Source organism: Larimichthys crocea, chromosome VI (assembly GCF_000972845.2).
Source record: "Larimichthys crocea isolate SSNF chromosome VI, L_crocea_2.0, whole genome shotgun sequence".
Lineage (NCBI taxonomy): Eukaryota > Metazoa > Chordata > Actinopteri > Sciaenidae > Larimichthys > Larimichthys crocea.
Window position 1 is genome coordinate 13142299 of NC_040016.1, and position 16013 is coordinate 13158311.

Consider the following 16013-nt stretch of genomic DNA (forward strand, 5'->3'; position numbering starts at 1 on the left):
ATTGATTCAACAGTATTGTGAATATTTAATACTCACATAATACAGCACAGTATTTTTATACATATATATATAATATATAAACTACACAGAGACACGTGTTTCACTGATGTTAAACTGTCATATATAATATTCCCATTAAAGATGTACCTGATTTAGACTTGTTTCTTCAAAATAAATCATAAATTCTCTCAATTAAAATTGAAATTTCCTCCTTCCCCCTCTCTTTTGCCTTTTTTTTTTCCTTCTCCTGTCTTTTACCGTGCACTTCAAAACCTTAAAGCAGGTGGCAACTCCTGACGTGGAGAAACGGATCGAGGAGTACAAGAGAGAAAACCCGGGTATGTTCAGCTGGGAGATCCGGGATAAGCTGCTGAAGGACGGGGTGTGCGACAGAAGCACAGTTCCTTCAGGTGAGGCTTCATCTGGTAAGCTGCACTTTTATTTTTTTTCTCCTTATAACGAGCGAACACTGCAGCATCACTTCTGAACATCCAACATGTTTTTGAGCCTCTCAGTTACCGATAATAAAATGTTTGAGTGTAGCAGGAAGCACACCTACAGCTGTTTGACCCAGAAAGAAATCACCCTGTTGGGGGAAATATGCCTTTGGTGCTTTTATTACTGCATTTATTGTATTTTTTTTTTTTTTTTACTCCTTTAATATATATTTTTTTGTTTTATTAAACGCAGCTGCTTCATGTAAAACTTTTCCTGTGCTATTTTTTTTTTTGTCTGGTATCCTATTATTTAAAAAAAAATGCATGATAGGATTATTATGGTTCTTTTATGGGTTTTAGAGCTAATCACCCATTTACCTTTTTGTTGCCATTAGTGAGCTCCATCAGCCGCGTTTTGAGGGCCCGATTTGGCAAAAAAGATGACGAGGATGACTGTGATAAGAAGGATGAAGATGGAGAAAAGAAAACAAAGCATAGCATCGATGGCATCCTCGGTGATAAATGTAAGTTAACAGCAGAAAGTATATGGCCCTTTGCACATGTCTGAAACATAAAATTATCATTATTATTATGATTATCATTATTATTATTTAGAGTACAGGTTGTAGGCAGGAAGTAATTGTCTTAAATAGACTTCCTACTTTACGTCCTCTTGGGAAATTGTCCCCACATCCTCTCCGATCTGCAGCTAAAACGCAGTGAATTTATTCCTGCTTTTAACACCGAGCCAGCAGTTGTTTCATTCACTCAATTATTTATGAGAGCCTTGGCAGAAGGTATTTAACTGCAGAAAATTAATTTGTGTAGCGAATTCCTCCCTCATTCATTCAACTCATTTAACGACCTCTAAACGACAGCTGACAGTTGACCCATTTCACAATCGATGTCAGTTCACCGACATTTCACCACTTGTCAGTTAAAGTGGAAATCAATGTTCATATTATTATTTGCTCTGTTAGTAATGCTGCGAGGAGGGGAGGAATAAAAGCTTTGATCCAGGTAGTCGCTGTCAGTGTTTGTCAGTGCTTAGATTTACTGAGATCTCCTGTTTTATTTTTTGTGCATATTTTTAAAATTGAGTTTAAAATGAAACGTGAAAAATATCCCATTAGACCGATTAAATAAGAGTAGAAATGTAGTTTTTAAAGATTTAATTGTCATTTTTTAAATCATTTTTTCACTGGTTTTCTTGCCCATGTAGTAAAAAAACGCAGTTTCCAAACGACCTGAATGTTTTGATGATCAAATATGAGTGAATAGAGGTTTAGATAAGAGTTCACAAAAGCCTCAAAAAGACAAGAAAAAATTCAAACTTGAAGATGAACTTCACGGGCAAAAAAAAAAAAAACTCCCTCCCCTCCATTGACGCTTTTCTAAAGTGAAGAGTCCGAGGTACAAAAGCAAATCCGCTTTTCTAAAGTGAAGAGTCCGAGGTACAAAAGCAAATCCTGGAAAGCAGGGGCAGCAAAAAAGAAGAGTATGGACCCGTCCATTCTCATTCAAAAATCGGGGTAAAAGAGAGAGAAAAGTTTGGACAAAGGAGCAAGGAGAGACATAAAAGGAGATGAATTATTCAGTACGCCCCGCTGGTAGATAGTTTTGTAATTTTATATAATGGCCCGTTGGAGAAGAATCAGTTGATAGCGTGAAAACGGTCTTTTTTCTGTCACACTACGCCTTAATGTTATGAGAGAAATGTCACAGTTTTGTTGCAAATATCTCCAGTGTCCATATAGATGGTGTGTAAACTCTGCTGGCAGTAAATGACCAATGTGTTTGTGGAAAGTCTGCTCTTTACGCACAGCCGCGTAAAGCTGCATTTTTTCTTCTTTTTTTTTGTAGAGTAATATGATAGTTTGACTTGTAAAGTGTTTTTATTGCTGTTAGTGCAAAACATCCACAAAAATTTCCCGCTGCTATTTATTTCTTTGCGCTGCTTGTGTTTTAAATTGGGACTCAATTACGTTGCTATAAAAAGAGACGCACCCTGTGCGTAATGCAGTTTAGACTACCGGCATCCGGATGGCATCTAATAATGTTAATACTTATTAGAATAAGCACTGGAAACGATGGTTGTTGAATAGGTGGCTGTGTTCGTGCCGGGTGTAATAGCTCGCAGGCATGGTAAGAAATGTATTTATCCCCAATCAGCCCCTCACTCTCCGAGTTTGAAGCATAGCCCTTATGTGGAGAGGGGTTTTAAAGCAGATTAAATAGAGCCTTTTATTTCTTTTCACTTTCATCTCAGAGCGGAGCTCACAGTGGCTCGCCCAGGGCACAAAATTCATGAGATTTTTTTTTTCGTTTACTTATCCAGATTTTAAGACTTTATTTATTTATCTATTTGTTTATTAGGCCGGTGTATTTGATTTTCTGAGAGGTTACATCACGGATTTATCCCAGCTCTAATCTAGCTTTATTTAACGTGTATTTAAACTGCTAACCATATTACAGTATTGTGCATTTTATTTTGTTGCATGGAGTTATTTCTTAGGAAGATGTCGTGGGATGTAAACCAACCAAAACTCATGTATGCATTCAAAATAGCGGCACCTTTTCGCGTCGTTGTGTTGGCCCCTTTTTATTCTGATGGTGCACGTTTTAATGGTCATGTACAGCTGTTAAATTCTGTGCCAAAGTTCAATTACGCAAGAAATAGGGGGGAAATGTTGTGCATTACATCTGTGCAAACTTGGGCATTCTTTTGTTTTGCGCCACAGCGCTCAGAAGGAGACGGTGAATCAACTGTCCAGGCGTCCATCTGCCACACAAATACCAAATACCAACCTGACCGTAAGATGAGGTGGAGACAGGCGATGGACACTTGAGCAAATCGCAGGATTACCTGAGGTCCTCAAAGTAATTAAACAGATGCCAGGTGGGATTATTTCCGCGCGTCAGGGAGGGAATGTGACAGAGCAGCGGAGAGGTGTGAGGAAGTCAGCCACAAGGTCCAGGTTAGGATTGGATAAAAGGAGGCTACTGTTATATTCAGTGACATTTCTAAAAACTCGGAATATGAGGCGTAATTTTCAATTTCTGTCTCAGTGTGTGCTACCTGTAAAGGTTTGTTAATTTGCGTCATACATCTCCAATTACCCCCCCAAAAATGAGTTTTTCAGGTTTATCATCCACTCCCAGCTATAACTGGGTTTTCCTACACAAACAAAGAAACACAAAAAGAATAATTTCTACTGTTTATTGACGATAAACTCAGACTATAGTGATGTGAAAAGTGTGAAAAGCTGCCCCCTCCGTGCTCTCCACGTCACAAACCCACATACACTAACGCACACACACGCACACACACACACACAGTCTCTAAGTGTATGGTAATATAATGTAGCTATATTTCGGGTCTAAAGCCGTGCTGAATGAGAAGGACAGGGGAATGAAGCGAGAGACCACTTCAAACAAATCCATCTGGAACAGTGTGTGAGAGAGATTCAGTGAAAGTATGGGGAAGTTATTTAGCTATTAATAACGTTTTTTCCTCAGGCATTGAGAGTGACTCCATCTGCACTTTCTCGCAGCTATTTGGCTGGGTGGAAATTGAGGGAGACCCAAATGTTGGGCAGAGATAACATACCCATCATAGCCTAGACCCTGCGCTGTGCTTCACTGCATTAAACTCGGATTAACCTCCCCTGTCCCCGCAGCCACTCAAGCCACATTTCACTGGAATTTACATTGGTAGGCCTACATTTCTTATAAAGAGGGTAGGAGTTGAAAGACAGGAGACGATAATAATAATAATAATAATAATAATAATAATAATAATAATAATAATAATAATAATAATAATAATAATAATAATAATAATAATAATAATAATAATAATAATAATAATAATAATAATAATAATAATAATAATAATAATAATAATAATAATAATAATAATAATAAAGTCAGCCTTTTTAATCTAGGCCTACAAAATAAAATCTCTTAACAGTTTTCTCTCAAATTAAACAGCAATAACTTCAGTTAACAACTCAAATAACCTCTTTTTTTTATTATTACATTTTTTAATAGCCCATAAACTGTAACGTGTCAGCTTAATGGGCTAATTTCAGGACACTTTGACATTAAAAAGTAATATTTATAGAGCCACACATGGCTCAAATCTTTTCCCCTTCAAGACATCTGGTTGTCTCACCATCCTTGAATTTTACCGTCCCTGATTTTTTTTCTGTTCAGATGATGTTCAGTTCGTACAGTCTACCTGTCGTTGTTTCTAATGATTGTGATAAATAATGGCGTGATTTAGAGGTTTCCGGAGCTCATTAGTATTTTACAGCGTTTAATAGGAGCTCAATAATAGTGCCTTAATTATATTAATGCTAAAAATAATAACAAAAATACGTCAGCGTGTCACGCATTCACGTTTACGCACAAGTTAAAATCCCTGTGTAAGTATACAACAGATAGAAGTGGTGACATTTATTACAGCCAGCTTTCAAAATATTGTGCTATAATTTGTTCTTAATGACATATCGCGATATTTTATGTTGAAGAGCCACTACCAGTGTGACTAATTGGCCTATTGGTTCCAGCAAGGTAACATGAGCGAACCATGCAACATAATAACATGAAACCCATTGCTTATGAGTAATGAGTAATGCATCAATTTTAAGGAGAGCAGTTTAAGCTTGTAGGCCTACTGTGTGTACTGGAGAGACAGTTTCAGTGTCAGGAGCTTTAAGTGTCGGCAGCATTAGGCTAAATAAAAAAAAAATGGAGTAGGCTTAAATTCATTCTGTGCTGGCATTTGACTTTGATCACATCAGAAATATTCATGGAAGCACAAACACTGGCTCTGCCACCATTATCCGGGCTGACAGTGATACCTCTCAAGGCTGTCTATTAATTAAAGTGGCGCTTACCATGTGGGACGACTCCCTATCTGGGCACAAAAATGGTTTTTCCATCTCTTGTGGGGCTCTTGAAAAGGGGCAATCTTTCCTCTCCAGCTTCTTGTGGGAAATTTAAAAGTGTACAGAGGAAGACATGGGGATTTCTAGCTCATTTATAAAGACGAGTTTATAATCCTTTCCTGCTTAATAACTTAAAAGGATTCAATTTCTCCCCTCATTTATGGGGTTATGATCACACATTGTTAGGCGCAGATAGTAGCATTTCAAGGTTAACATTTCCTGCTCGAAAATATCTGAATATAAGCTGTAAGCCCATAGGTGCCCTTTGTTTAGGATGCAATTTCCCGACACAAATGCTGATAGGCCCAGTTTTAGATGTTGTTACTATTAATGTGATAACAACGACGAAGCTGGAAGTTGATAAGATGTCTCTATGCCACCAAGCTTTTTTTTTTTTAAATGATATGATATTTAATTATAGCATATAATTTCACCATCGAGAATTAAATTCAGTAGGCTTACGCAGACTCTGAGGATTGAATGTCTGGTTGGAGGTCCCAAACCATACGAGACAAATTAAAGAGGAAGCGTTGCCCTCCAGGTATCCTGTCACAACAGTAGGGTGCTTCAGCGCGTCTCTCATTTCTGTCTGTGTTTTATTCCGCCAATTTTCACTATGGGGCTCCGGGATCCTGCTCCTCTCTCTGCCTGCAGGGCTGCACTCCAAAATAAATAAGAAAAATCTCAAGTTTTCATCGTTTTCCTTTTTTTTTTTTTTCTGTCGTTGCTTAAGTTTCACTTTGTCTCTAACACACAAACACACACATCCTTCTCATGTGCTCACGTGTCAACAGGTGGAGTATTAGTGACACAACTCTGCACCTTAGGTAGTCTTTATATTTTTTAAAACGTTTTATTTGATTTGTTCTTGGTGTAATTAAACTGTGGGTTGTTTGAGGTTATATATTTAATAGATAATGTGGTTAATGTATTGTCATAATGTGTCTGCAGGTCAGGTAATTTAGTAGAAATCTGGAAGCTGACTTTGTTGAAATTGATTTTTTGTAATGAGAATGGGAAATACAGCTTTTACGTATTACCCTATTACTTTATATATGACCCTATTCTTTCATATATTACTCTATAATTAAATATATTGACCTATTATTTTTTATATATATAATCCTACAATTTTATTTATTATCCTGTATTACTCTATAATTTAATATTTTGACGTGTTACTTTATATATTATTTTTTGCCATTATTATCATTATTATAATTATAATAATAATAATTATTATTATTATTACTATGTAAGCGTTACCACCCTGCTGATCATCGCCTCAAACATTTACATTTCCACTTTAGGCGTTTAATGTATTCCCTAAATTGCCACCGCTTTGTTAGCAGTGATGTTTAATTGGCTGGAAGAAGATGAATGAGGCTGACAGGAATCAGCTGTCCACAGATTCCCCTGTGAGTCTGACTCGGAAATCATAACCTGACCAGCTTTTCCTCCTCTGAAACCAGCTCGTTGAACTTGTCACATCTAATTAGGGTGTTAAAACGCACCGAGTGCATCGGTGGGAAACAGTAGGTGGTTGGTCCGGGGCAGCCAATAAGGCCTTTTTGGGTCAGATGGTGGAGGGGGGTGAGGGATGAGCAGCGTGGTTGGGTGGTGAAGTTGTTGAATTGGACCGCTGCGGGCTTTTATTTTCTAAGCAGGCCCTTTTTTCCGCTATTACTTCAATTATGGCCATCCAGCGGGCTAAACAGGCCAGCCTGCATGGACTGTATAGCCTTGTTTTAATTAGGTATGAAATTAATTACAGAAGACATCTATTAAAGACTTTTAAGTTTGGCAATTTTTTTTTACAGAGTTTAAAAGTATAACAGTGGATTAATGGCTTACATCCAAAATTACATTTTATTGCATCCCATCATTGTGTGTGCTGCCTGATTAACAGGTGTCAGGCAATGTTTGAATTTATAGACACAGGTTAGAAAACTTCACATACATGTGCTTTGACGGTATTTTAATGTAGATGTTTGGATATTTGAAATTAAATCTAAATATTTTTATGTACAGTTTCTGCAAAGTATTAATGTAATTTCTGCTTTAATAAGAGCTCCTATGTCTTACAAATACTCTTTTTGTAAATTTTGTAAACAACTTTTTAACTTATTGCGCTGCCTGTGCAAACGCTAAAGATATAATCGCCTTCGATTCCCATTTTAAGAAGCCGCTTTCTCTTTTTATTGAATACTTTTTTTTTCTTGTATTGGTACAAAAAAAAAAAAAAGCTCTGTGATGTCTGACAGCCTACTCTCACCATTGTTAGATGAACAGCCACTAGAAAAGGACGAGAGAAAGAAGAGGGAGGAGAAAAGGCCCTTCTGTTATTTTGTGTCTTGAGACTTGCTGCATAGGCTATTCAGGCAAGTTGATGAACTCCTCCAAAAAGTTTATTAAGGGGCTGAAAACAATAAGAACTAAAGCCTTTGGGGTGCCTGGGCAGACAGTTTATAAACTAGCTGCTATTGTGCCTCAAAGGCAGATGCATGAATACTTTTGAATAGGGGCCTTCAAACTGACACGATCAGGCTGGACAGCAGCAGTTTTAAAGGGAGAGAGGGTGCTTCTGCTACAGCTCAGATCTCTGCCTTTTTTTTTTTTTTTTTTGCATTAATGTACATCTGCAAAGAAAGGTGGGAGGAGGAGGAGGAGCTGGGCACTGTCTGTCATGTCCACGCTGATTTTCCCTTGGGATTCACACTATATGTGTGCTTAAACAAACTTTAAAGAGTTTGCGTGAACGAGCCCGTTCTTCATTTTCTCTGAGGAAATGATTTGGTTTTTGGAGACGGAGGATGCTACACCTTTATGTTTATTTATTCTCAAAGAACTGAGGTCATTTTTATCAGCGTCATATTTGGTGGAATTCAAGCCCAGAAAGTCTGTCCTGTGAATCATCATAAAAAGCAGATGGTTTAATACCTTGCATCCTATTTTTCTCCTACTACTAATGCTATATTTTGGGTGTGGAAATTGCACAAGCTGTTATGTGGAGACCAAGAGCAGAGTGTGACAATTGGTCTTTCCTGCTAATCTTGAATTTCAAACAAAAGAGCTTTCAAATATTCACGATCATTTATGCACCCAGAAGGAGACAGAAAGCAAGGCAAAAAAAAAAAAAAACTGTTGTGCGCTTTGGCGACGTGGCTTCACTGTTGATATATTTTTTTGAATGGGGCACACTGGTTACGCACACTCAAGAAGATACATTATTCCCCTCCTTTTCAGTAAACAATAGACTGTCACTCTTTATCCCTCTTCCCTCCTCTGTCCCTCCCTCTCCAGCTTTCTCTTTTAGTCCTCTCAGTCTCTGGCTCTGTGCCTCACAACATCAGAGGGAGTCCAGTGATTTGTGACCCCAGCAACCCACACTTAATCTCGCTAAAGAGGGGGAGCATCCAGTTTGCAGCTTGGCGGGCCCCAAATAGGCCAAGCCTGCTCTGGCAGGTGTCAACATTAGCAAACAATTGGTCCCCAGTCCCATGCCCCGTACCCCAGTGCGACACTGAACCTAAACTATTTGAGGCTCGCTGAAAGGAGCCACATAATAGGGAATGTGGAGGGGGAGGAGAGGAGGGGGAGGACAAGGGAGAGATTACACTCTGAGACAGCTATTAGCAGGGATGAGGCTTTTCTAAACAAACAAAAAAAAAAAGGGAGAAGAGAAGACGATCAATACTGTGTTAGTTTACCAAGTGGAGTCATCATTGTGGCTTTGGAGTATTTATTTTCTGCTCCATTGTTTTTCTCGACTTCTCAAACGTCTGTGGGCCGTATTGGCAATCCAATTTACTTTGGAAGGGGGTCCCTGGGAGGTCTATTTCTTCTCCCGGCCAGTTGTGTGTTAGTTTCGGGTTTCGCTTTGTGGTGGGCAGTTCATTCATAGATTTGGTGTTGTAATGAATCCTGATTGGTGAGTATTACCTTCGATAGTGGACCGGGGCTGTCCGGAGGGAAAACAACACTCATGGATGACAGAGCTCTGCTTGGCCCTGTCGGATTGCAGTCCCTCTACTTCATTAGACAGGAGTGTTTTAGCAAAGAGAGCAGAGGAAATGGGAAGGGAATGAGTTGACATGTGGACCGTTGCTGCTCTTGAGTGGATATGTGTCTTGACAAGAGGGCCAATGTTTTTTTAAAGGCCATTTATTTATCTCTCACTGCTGATTCCTAGCCATGCCACGAGGAGAGACAAGTGTTCTCAGCGGGGCAGATTAGTTTTAAAGGTTTTAATGGAAAAACCTATAGTTATCGGGCAGAAATCTCATTTAATTGCTTTGAGATGTCCTCTTGGCGTCATTCCTCCTGGCCTCCAGGAAAAAAAACTAACAAAAAACAACAACAGCCAGTTCAATTCAGGTTACATCTGCTAAAACAAGCCTCCTGGTGCGGCTGTTCTGCATCATGTTGCTGCCATGAATAAGTGTAATTAAGTGACCTCATGACCTCTGCAGTCAATGTTGCCTGTTGTCAGAAAGCACCAATAACAATGTCAACAAGCAATAAAATGATTAGAAGCATTCATGGCATTCATGACGTAGAGAGGACGCCTCAGATATGGACTGCTCTGAAATCTCATGTTCAGTCTTTTTGTTTTCGTCTCGACTAGGTGAATCGCCAAAGGGGACAGACAGTTTACAGAGTAATTTCAGCTTTAAGCAGTATTTAATTAACCATGTAATTCCATAAATCATAGTCGTTTTGCCTAATAAGTTATCTACCAAACAACACGAATGTTGTTGCCAGCTGACAGATAATGTCAAATAATGACAAAGGCCTGTTCATTTTGTGAAAAGTCCACCAGCAATTCTTGTGTATATTAATGTAGGCCTTATCAGTCTTGAGACAAGTATTGGCGTGCGGTTGCCTCTTTCGATTTCAGCCAAATATTCCAGCAGAGAAAAAATCAGAAACATCTTGTGTTTGTGGCTCAGTTTTTCTCTTTTTTTCTCCTGCTTTTTAAACCCTGTGAAAACTCGCTTTTTACAAATGACTTCTGTAGGTATTCCACCAATATCATAGGATATATGTAATATATAAGATATATAGGTTCGCATTTAACATGTTTGATTATCGGTTATGTAATTTAGTCTTGCAGTCATGCCAATGATCTCTTTTGGCCAAATGGCTAAATGTTTTTACAGCATTTAAAATCTTATTTTTAAACTCGCTTCTCAGCTTGAGGAATATAGAATAAACTATGCAATACAACTGAATTTCTTGCCTGTCTGAGGTCATTTTAGGAAAATTTTAAGATGGACAGTGTGTCTTGGTCATTAAACTGTTGTTATTCTGCTAAACAATACATCTGAAGGTTCACACACACAAAAAAAAGAGTATACAGTATATCAGAACATTATTACGTCCATGTTAAATTGTGCAATGGATGAGCAGGTCAGCGCCACATAATTTATTGAAAGAAATGTAGTTTCCTCCAATTCGCCTTGCCACCTAAGGTTGTCAAACTCTGACAGCTGGCACAGATCGGGACAGTGTGTTGCATTATGACCGTCCACTGGTTACCATGGAGCTGCATTAGAAAAGACAAAAAGCATTTCTGGCTAATTTTATTACAATACAGGAATAGCCCACATAATGTGCAACAGTAATTACGTTTAGCACAGTGCGCCCTTGCTGTCCCTCGGTGATGAATGAGAAACATTGACCATGGTCTGCTAGTTTAAAAATCGCCATTAGCCTATGCTACTTAGGGCCAGAACATTTCACATTTTATGCTCTTGATCTGCTTCACCACTGAAATATTCATTTGTTTTAATTGTGCGTGTGTTTCCTTTTTTCATAACCACAAAGACAATAAACATGTTCCCTAAGTGTTGCAAATCAGAAATGTGTTTTTTCCCCACCAAGTTAAAATGTGTAAGCGGTTGTCCAAACAGTGGGGTGGAGCTCCTGTCCTTGCCGACAAAATAACAACTTCAAATGTTGTCCCCTATTTTCAACTAATGGGCTTATTTCTGCATCGTCAGTCATTCTCTCCTTGGGGAATACGTAGTCTCAGTATACAAAGCTTTGCTACTGTGCCACATTACAACCCCTCAATATGGAGGGATCTCAGAAATTAATGCCAAGCACTGTGATGCTTTCTCTGTGCCCAGAAAAAAGCACGTCACAGGAAATATTCATTAAATTGTTGAATATAAAGGAACTCTTCTGAAACAGTTTGTTTGCTCAGTTTAATAGTATTTGTTTTTTTTTGTTTTTTTCAGAGATTTTCAACATATAGTATTTCCTGTAAAGAGGACCTTAGCTTTCCTGCCCATTAATTAGATATTTACATTGGTTTTTGAGCTTTATTTACACAAATCCTGAGCTTTTATTAAAGTTTCCACCATTTTTCACAACTCTTCTTTCCTTCCTAGTTTCCTCTATATTGCAGAAACTTTTCCACAATATTTGCTGCCCAGCTTTGTCCAGAAAATTAGGAGACTTCCCTTGGGCACATAAAAATGTCCGCTGTGCATTCCTATACTGTGCCCAGTAATCTCTCTTTGGCTTTGTTGAGAAAATGATTTGTTCCTCCAGGAGACCTCGGCTCATAGCCCTGAGACGTTACTGTTTGATTTCCTGCGTAGGTTTTTAGAGCTTTTTGCTGGGGGACCAAGGCTCTGACTCCAGTGCCATTTGGCAAAGACCCCCATGGGCTTCTTTTTACTTTCTTGTGCTCTCTGTTAATTTCATTACTTTCACTGTGACCTCAATTAGCAAAGACTTGAGCTCAGGCGGTGACATTCTGCTCGACAGAAGGGGAAACCTGGTGCAAAGCTCAGTCTTAGTGGGGAAGCGAGATGTGGTAACAGTCTTCCTAACAAGGTTCACATTTTGTATCCTCTGAAGTCTTTATGGGTCCATGTGGCTCTGTTAGATCCTTGCTAATCTGGCTTTTTTTTTCTACAAAAAACGCAAAAAATAGGACATTGTGTGATCATAAAGTGGAGGATTTTCATTGTATGAATGATGACAACTTCTCATAAAGTGGAGGATTTTCATTGTATGAATGATGACAACTTCAAAAAACATCTTTCAAATGATAATTTATATATTAAAAATAAAAAATATCCTTTGCCTCATTTATAAACAAAATATCATATGCAATTATGTGATAAACAAATGTTCATATTGTCGCTAATATCATAGTTTTAGTTGGTAGTGTATTAAAGAAAAAGAATCCCACCCCTCAAGCCCTTCTCGCTTTCACACTCAGGCAGTGCAGAGGCATGGGGAGTCAATATGTCAGCGTTTATGGATGCCCTGCGGAGCTGCACAGGGCTGTCAGGGCCCTATTCATGCTCTAATGGCCCCCTGAGGAGCTCGTCTCTCTGGGCTGAAAAGGCCGGGAGGCCCAGTGGACGCCCTGTTGTTGAAGGTGAGCGTGCGCTCTCATGGACGCGCCGCGCCTTCATCCATATGACAAGAGCCATAAAAGAGCATCGCTCTCGCTGCTTCTCCCTCTCTGTCTCCTCTGCTTTCTCTTGCGTCCCCCACTCCCTCCTTCCACTCTCCCACTTTCTCCAGAACCTCAAACAGAGAAAAGGGGGCTAATTGTTTGTTGTGAGAGCCAAAGATTATAGATCCTCCCATCTTTCTTTCTCCCTTGCCTTTTTCTCCTTATTTTCAAGCCCCCTACTCCTTTTCTAAAGAATGTGATTCTGTCCGAGAGACAAGGGAAGAAAAGTATTGGAATTTTCTTGAGGAATGTCGATGTAAAAAAGCCTAAAACTCTGACACGGGCAGTGAGAGGTTGTAGATAGGCGACTTTTTCATCAGGTGGTATTTATTAACAGCTCCCTATGTTAAAAAGGAAAAACAAAGTGTGTAATTGTTGCACAAGTTGTCTGGAAATCTTAAGAGTCCTTCTCACTCGTCCGATCTTACCACATGAAATAGATTTCGAAACAAGCGCCCTTCGTCCTCGGCCACCTGCTATAAACTGGTAATTGACATGATAGGCATGAGACAAAGCTGAATCCAATGACATCTGTCCATAAAGGTGAGCTGAGAATGATTTTATTTTAGATAGACGGTGGAGTTTTAATATCCTTATGTATCGTTACACATCTCATCCAGATTCAATTTCAGCTAAATGTCAAATTACGGCCCAGAGAAGGTCACTGACAACCAGGAGAAATTGATGATGCATTTTGGCTTGTTACCAAACCAAGTAAACAGTTAACTTGATTTCGCCACGTTTGCAGCCTTTTTTTGCAAATTGTTTGGTATGTGAGATTTTTAATCTAATATGCATAAAAGCTGACCATGCTGAGGCTATGCTCACTTTTAGAGTTTTGTTTTTGTTTCTCGCTCGCAGGGAGATAACAACTAAACAATAACAACTAAATATTATTCATAGAGAATTTGTCTTTGAACCTTTCTGGTTATCGCTGTCATCTATATTGTATTGACATAAGGTTCCTATCACAGCTACATCCTTTGGTGAATCACATGCCTCCATTAACTTGGCAACCCCTTTGGGATGAACAGGCAAGTGCATTAAACAGAAATGCCGCACCATTCTCAGAAAAATGCAAATTGGGAAGTTGTTAGTTATTTGATGTTGCTGCACGATCCCCCCCCGCCCCCGAAACATCCCTCCACTCCAGTGTTGGTGGTTGAATCGTATGCAGTCCTGGGGACAGGCAGGGCTGTTTATATGCAGGCCTGGAGCCCCTAAGACAGCACAGAGACAGATGCATGTCAGAGATAGCAGATCCCATCTCAGGCAGATGCCTCTTATCATAGGCCTGTTTGCATAATTAGGCCTTTTGATATTCACCCCCTCTGACTGACAAAAAGTATAATTGCAGTATCAACTACGACAAAAGGTAGGCACAAAATAAACAAGTCAACATAAATAGGGAGAAAAGATGCGGTGTTATTTTTGTCCTGTGGGAAAAAAAAGAGGGAGGAAAAAACAGCATTTTAAACTAAATCTGCTGTCAGTCACAGTCAACTGGTGTGACTCGGTGCTCAGAGGCTGGTCCTGTGAATGCCTGCAAAACACAGAGCATGAGGCCTGATTGTAATTATGCTGGAACTAATATGCTTTTCAAAATGAGCCATTATGAGCTAATGCTGCACTGCCAAAGCCCTGTCTGTTTTTGTCCCTCTGTCTTGGATAGTTTGCAAAGGTATGGCTGATATTGAGGCCATGGGTTATGATATCAGAGACAGTCTGACTGAGGATGAGCACTACTTAACTTTAAGCTCACAGGTGAGATGAGGGATAACGACACCTGACACCTGCACCACTGCAAAGGGGCGTTTTATTTTAATGTTTCTAATAGAGAAATTGTCGATTTATGATTGTTATTGCAGTTTATTTGCACAAAGAGAGACCATCTACATTTGAAAAAAATATGTTAGTGATGCTGCTGAGTTTCATTTTTTGCTATTTTGTTTGTTTTCATGGTGGATTTTATTTCTTTATTCCCATTATTGGTACATCTCTGGGTCGAAGTACATTTTTTAGTTTTAGCTTTTTGGTTTATCCATTTTGAGTAAACCTTATTCAACATTTTAACTTTTTTCTTGGTGTAATTCATACAAGGACGTGGACTTAAAAACAGATTAAACACAATTTTATGCAGTTTTTGAGAATTTAATTGAGTTCTGCTCATACTATTGATTGTAATGCTTCAAGATAAACACTTACTCAAGGTCATAGACACTGTTCCTTCATTCAGAGCTGCTCCAAAGAATCAAATGCGCATATTTAACCAACATTTTCTAACAACCTGGCTGACCCGTAGTTTATTGCTGTTGTTATGTATCATAAATCTGTAACCTTACAGATCACTTGGTTAATTGCTGGTATTGAGTGGACAGCTGTCTGTTTAATCAGCATTACCTCAGCGTCTCGGGGGTAAAGGTGGAGGACTGGAGGAGTCCGAGGGGTTGGAGGGAGAAGAAGAGAAAGAGGGCTGGAGGAGTAGGAGAGGAAGGGGGGAGTTTTGAGGAAACAGGGTGATGATGAGGATCCCATCTGCCTGTAGTCTGAGGAGTTTGTCTGCGGGGTCAGCAGAGGAGCATCAGGGAAGAAAGCAGGCTTTAAACCTCATAGTGACCTTAAAACTATTAACTAGCAGCAAGTCCTTCAAGAGCAAGCAGTCTGTTTTATCTAAAAGGTCTGGTCAGAATTAAAGAATCATTAAAGCAAAGTCACACCGGGGTGAAATAATTCAGTGGTTTTCTGGGATTATCCCCAACCACATGGATTAAAACAGGGTTAACCAATTGTTAATATCTATAAATATAGTAATTGTCTGCATTCACCCAATGCATCCATAGATTGTTTATTAAGAGTACAAACTAAACTAAAATATACCAAGAACAGTCAGTCTACGCACACAAAACGTTTGGTTTTTGAGTGTGCTGTTGATGCACATTAGTGTCCCACAATGCAGTGCACAAAGGCTACAGGGGAGCTCCTTACAGCGAGAACTAATTGTGAATGATGTTGAAACAACTTCAGAAAACAAATAATAAAATGGAAAACCATTTTGTTGTCTCTGTGAGAAGTTTGGCATCTGACAGCGCAAATATTGAATCTATAAAACGTGTGTGATGATATCTTTGTATTCGTAAA

At 39.1% G+C, this 16013-nt stretch overlaps 1 protein-coding gene across 3 annotated transcripts in view; it reads left to right on the top strand.

Moving 5' to 3' along the window:
* Positions 1 to 16013, top strand: part of pax7a (paired box 7a) — a 47665-nt gene that overhangs the window by 7485 nt on the left and 24167 nt on the right. Inside the window, exons 3-4 of one of the 3 annotated variants that reach the window (XM_010731345.3) lie at positions 281 to 425; positions 833 to 961. In XM_010731345.3, the coding sequence (XP_010729647.3) occupies positions 281 to 425; positions 833 to 961 (274 nt within the window). The remainder of the gene's footprint in view (positions 1 to 280; positions 426 to 832; positions 962 to 16013) is intronic. The other 2 variants (XM_010731346.3, XM_019260762.2) reach the window with 2 other exon arrangements.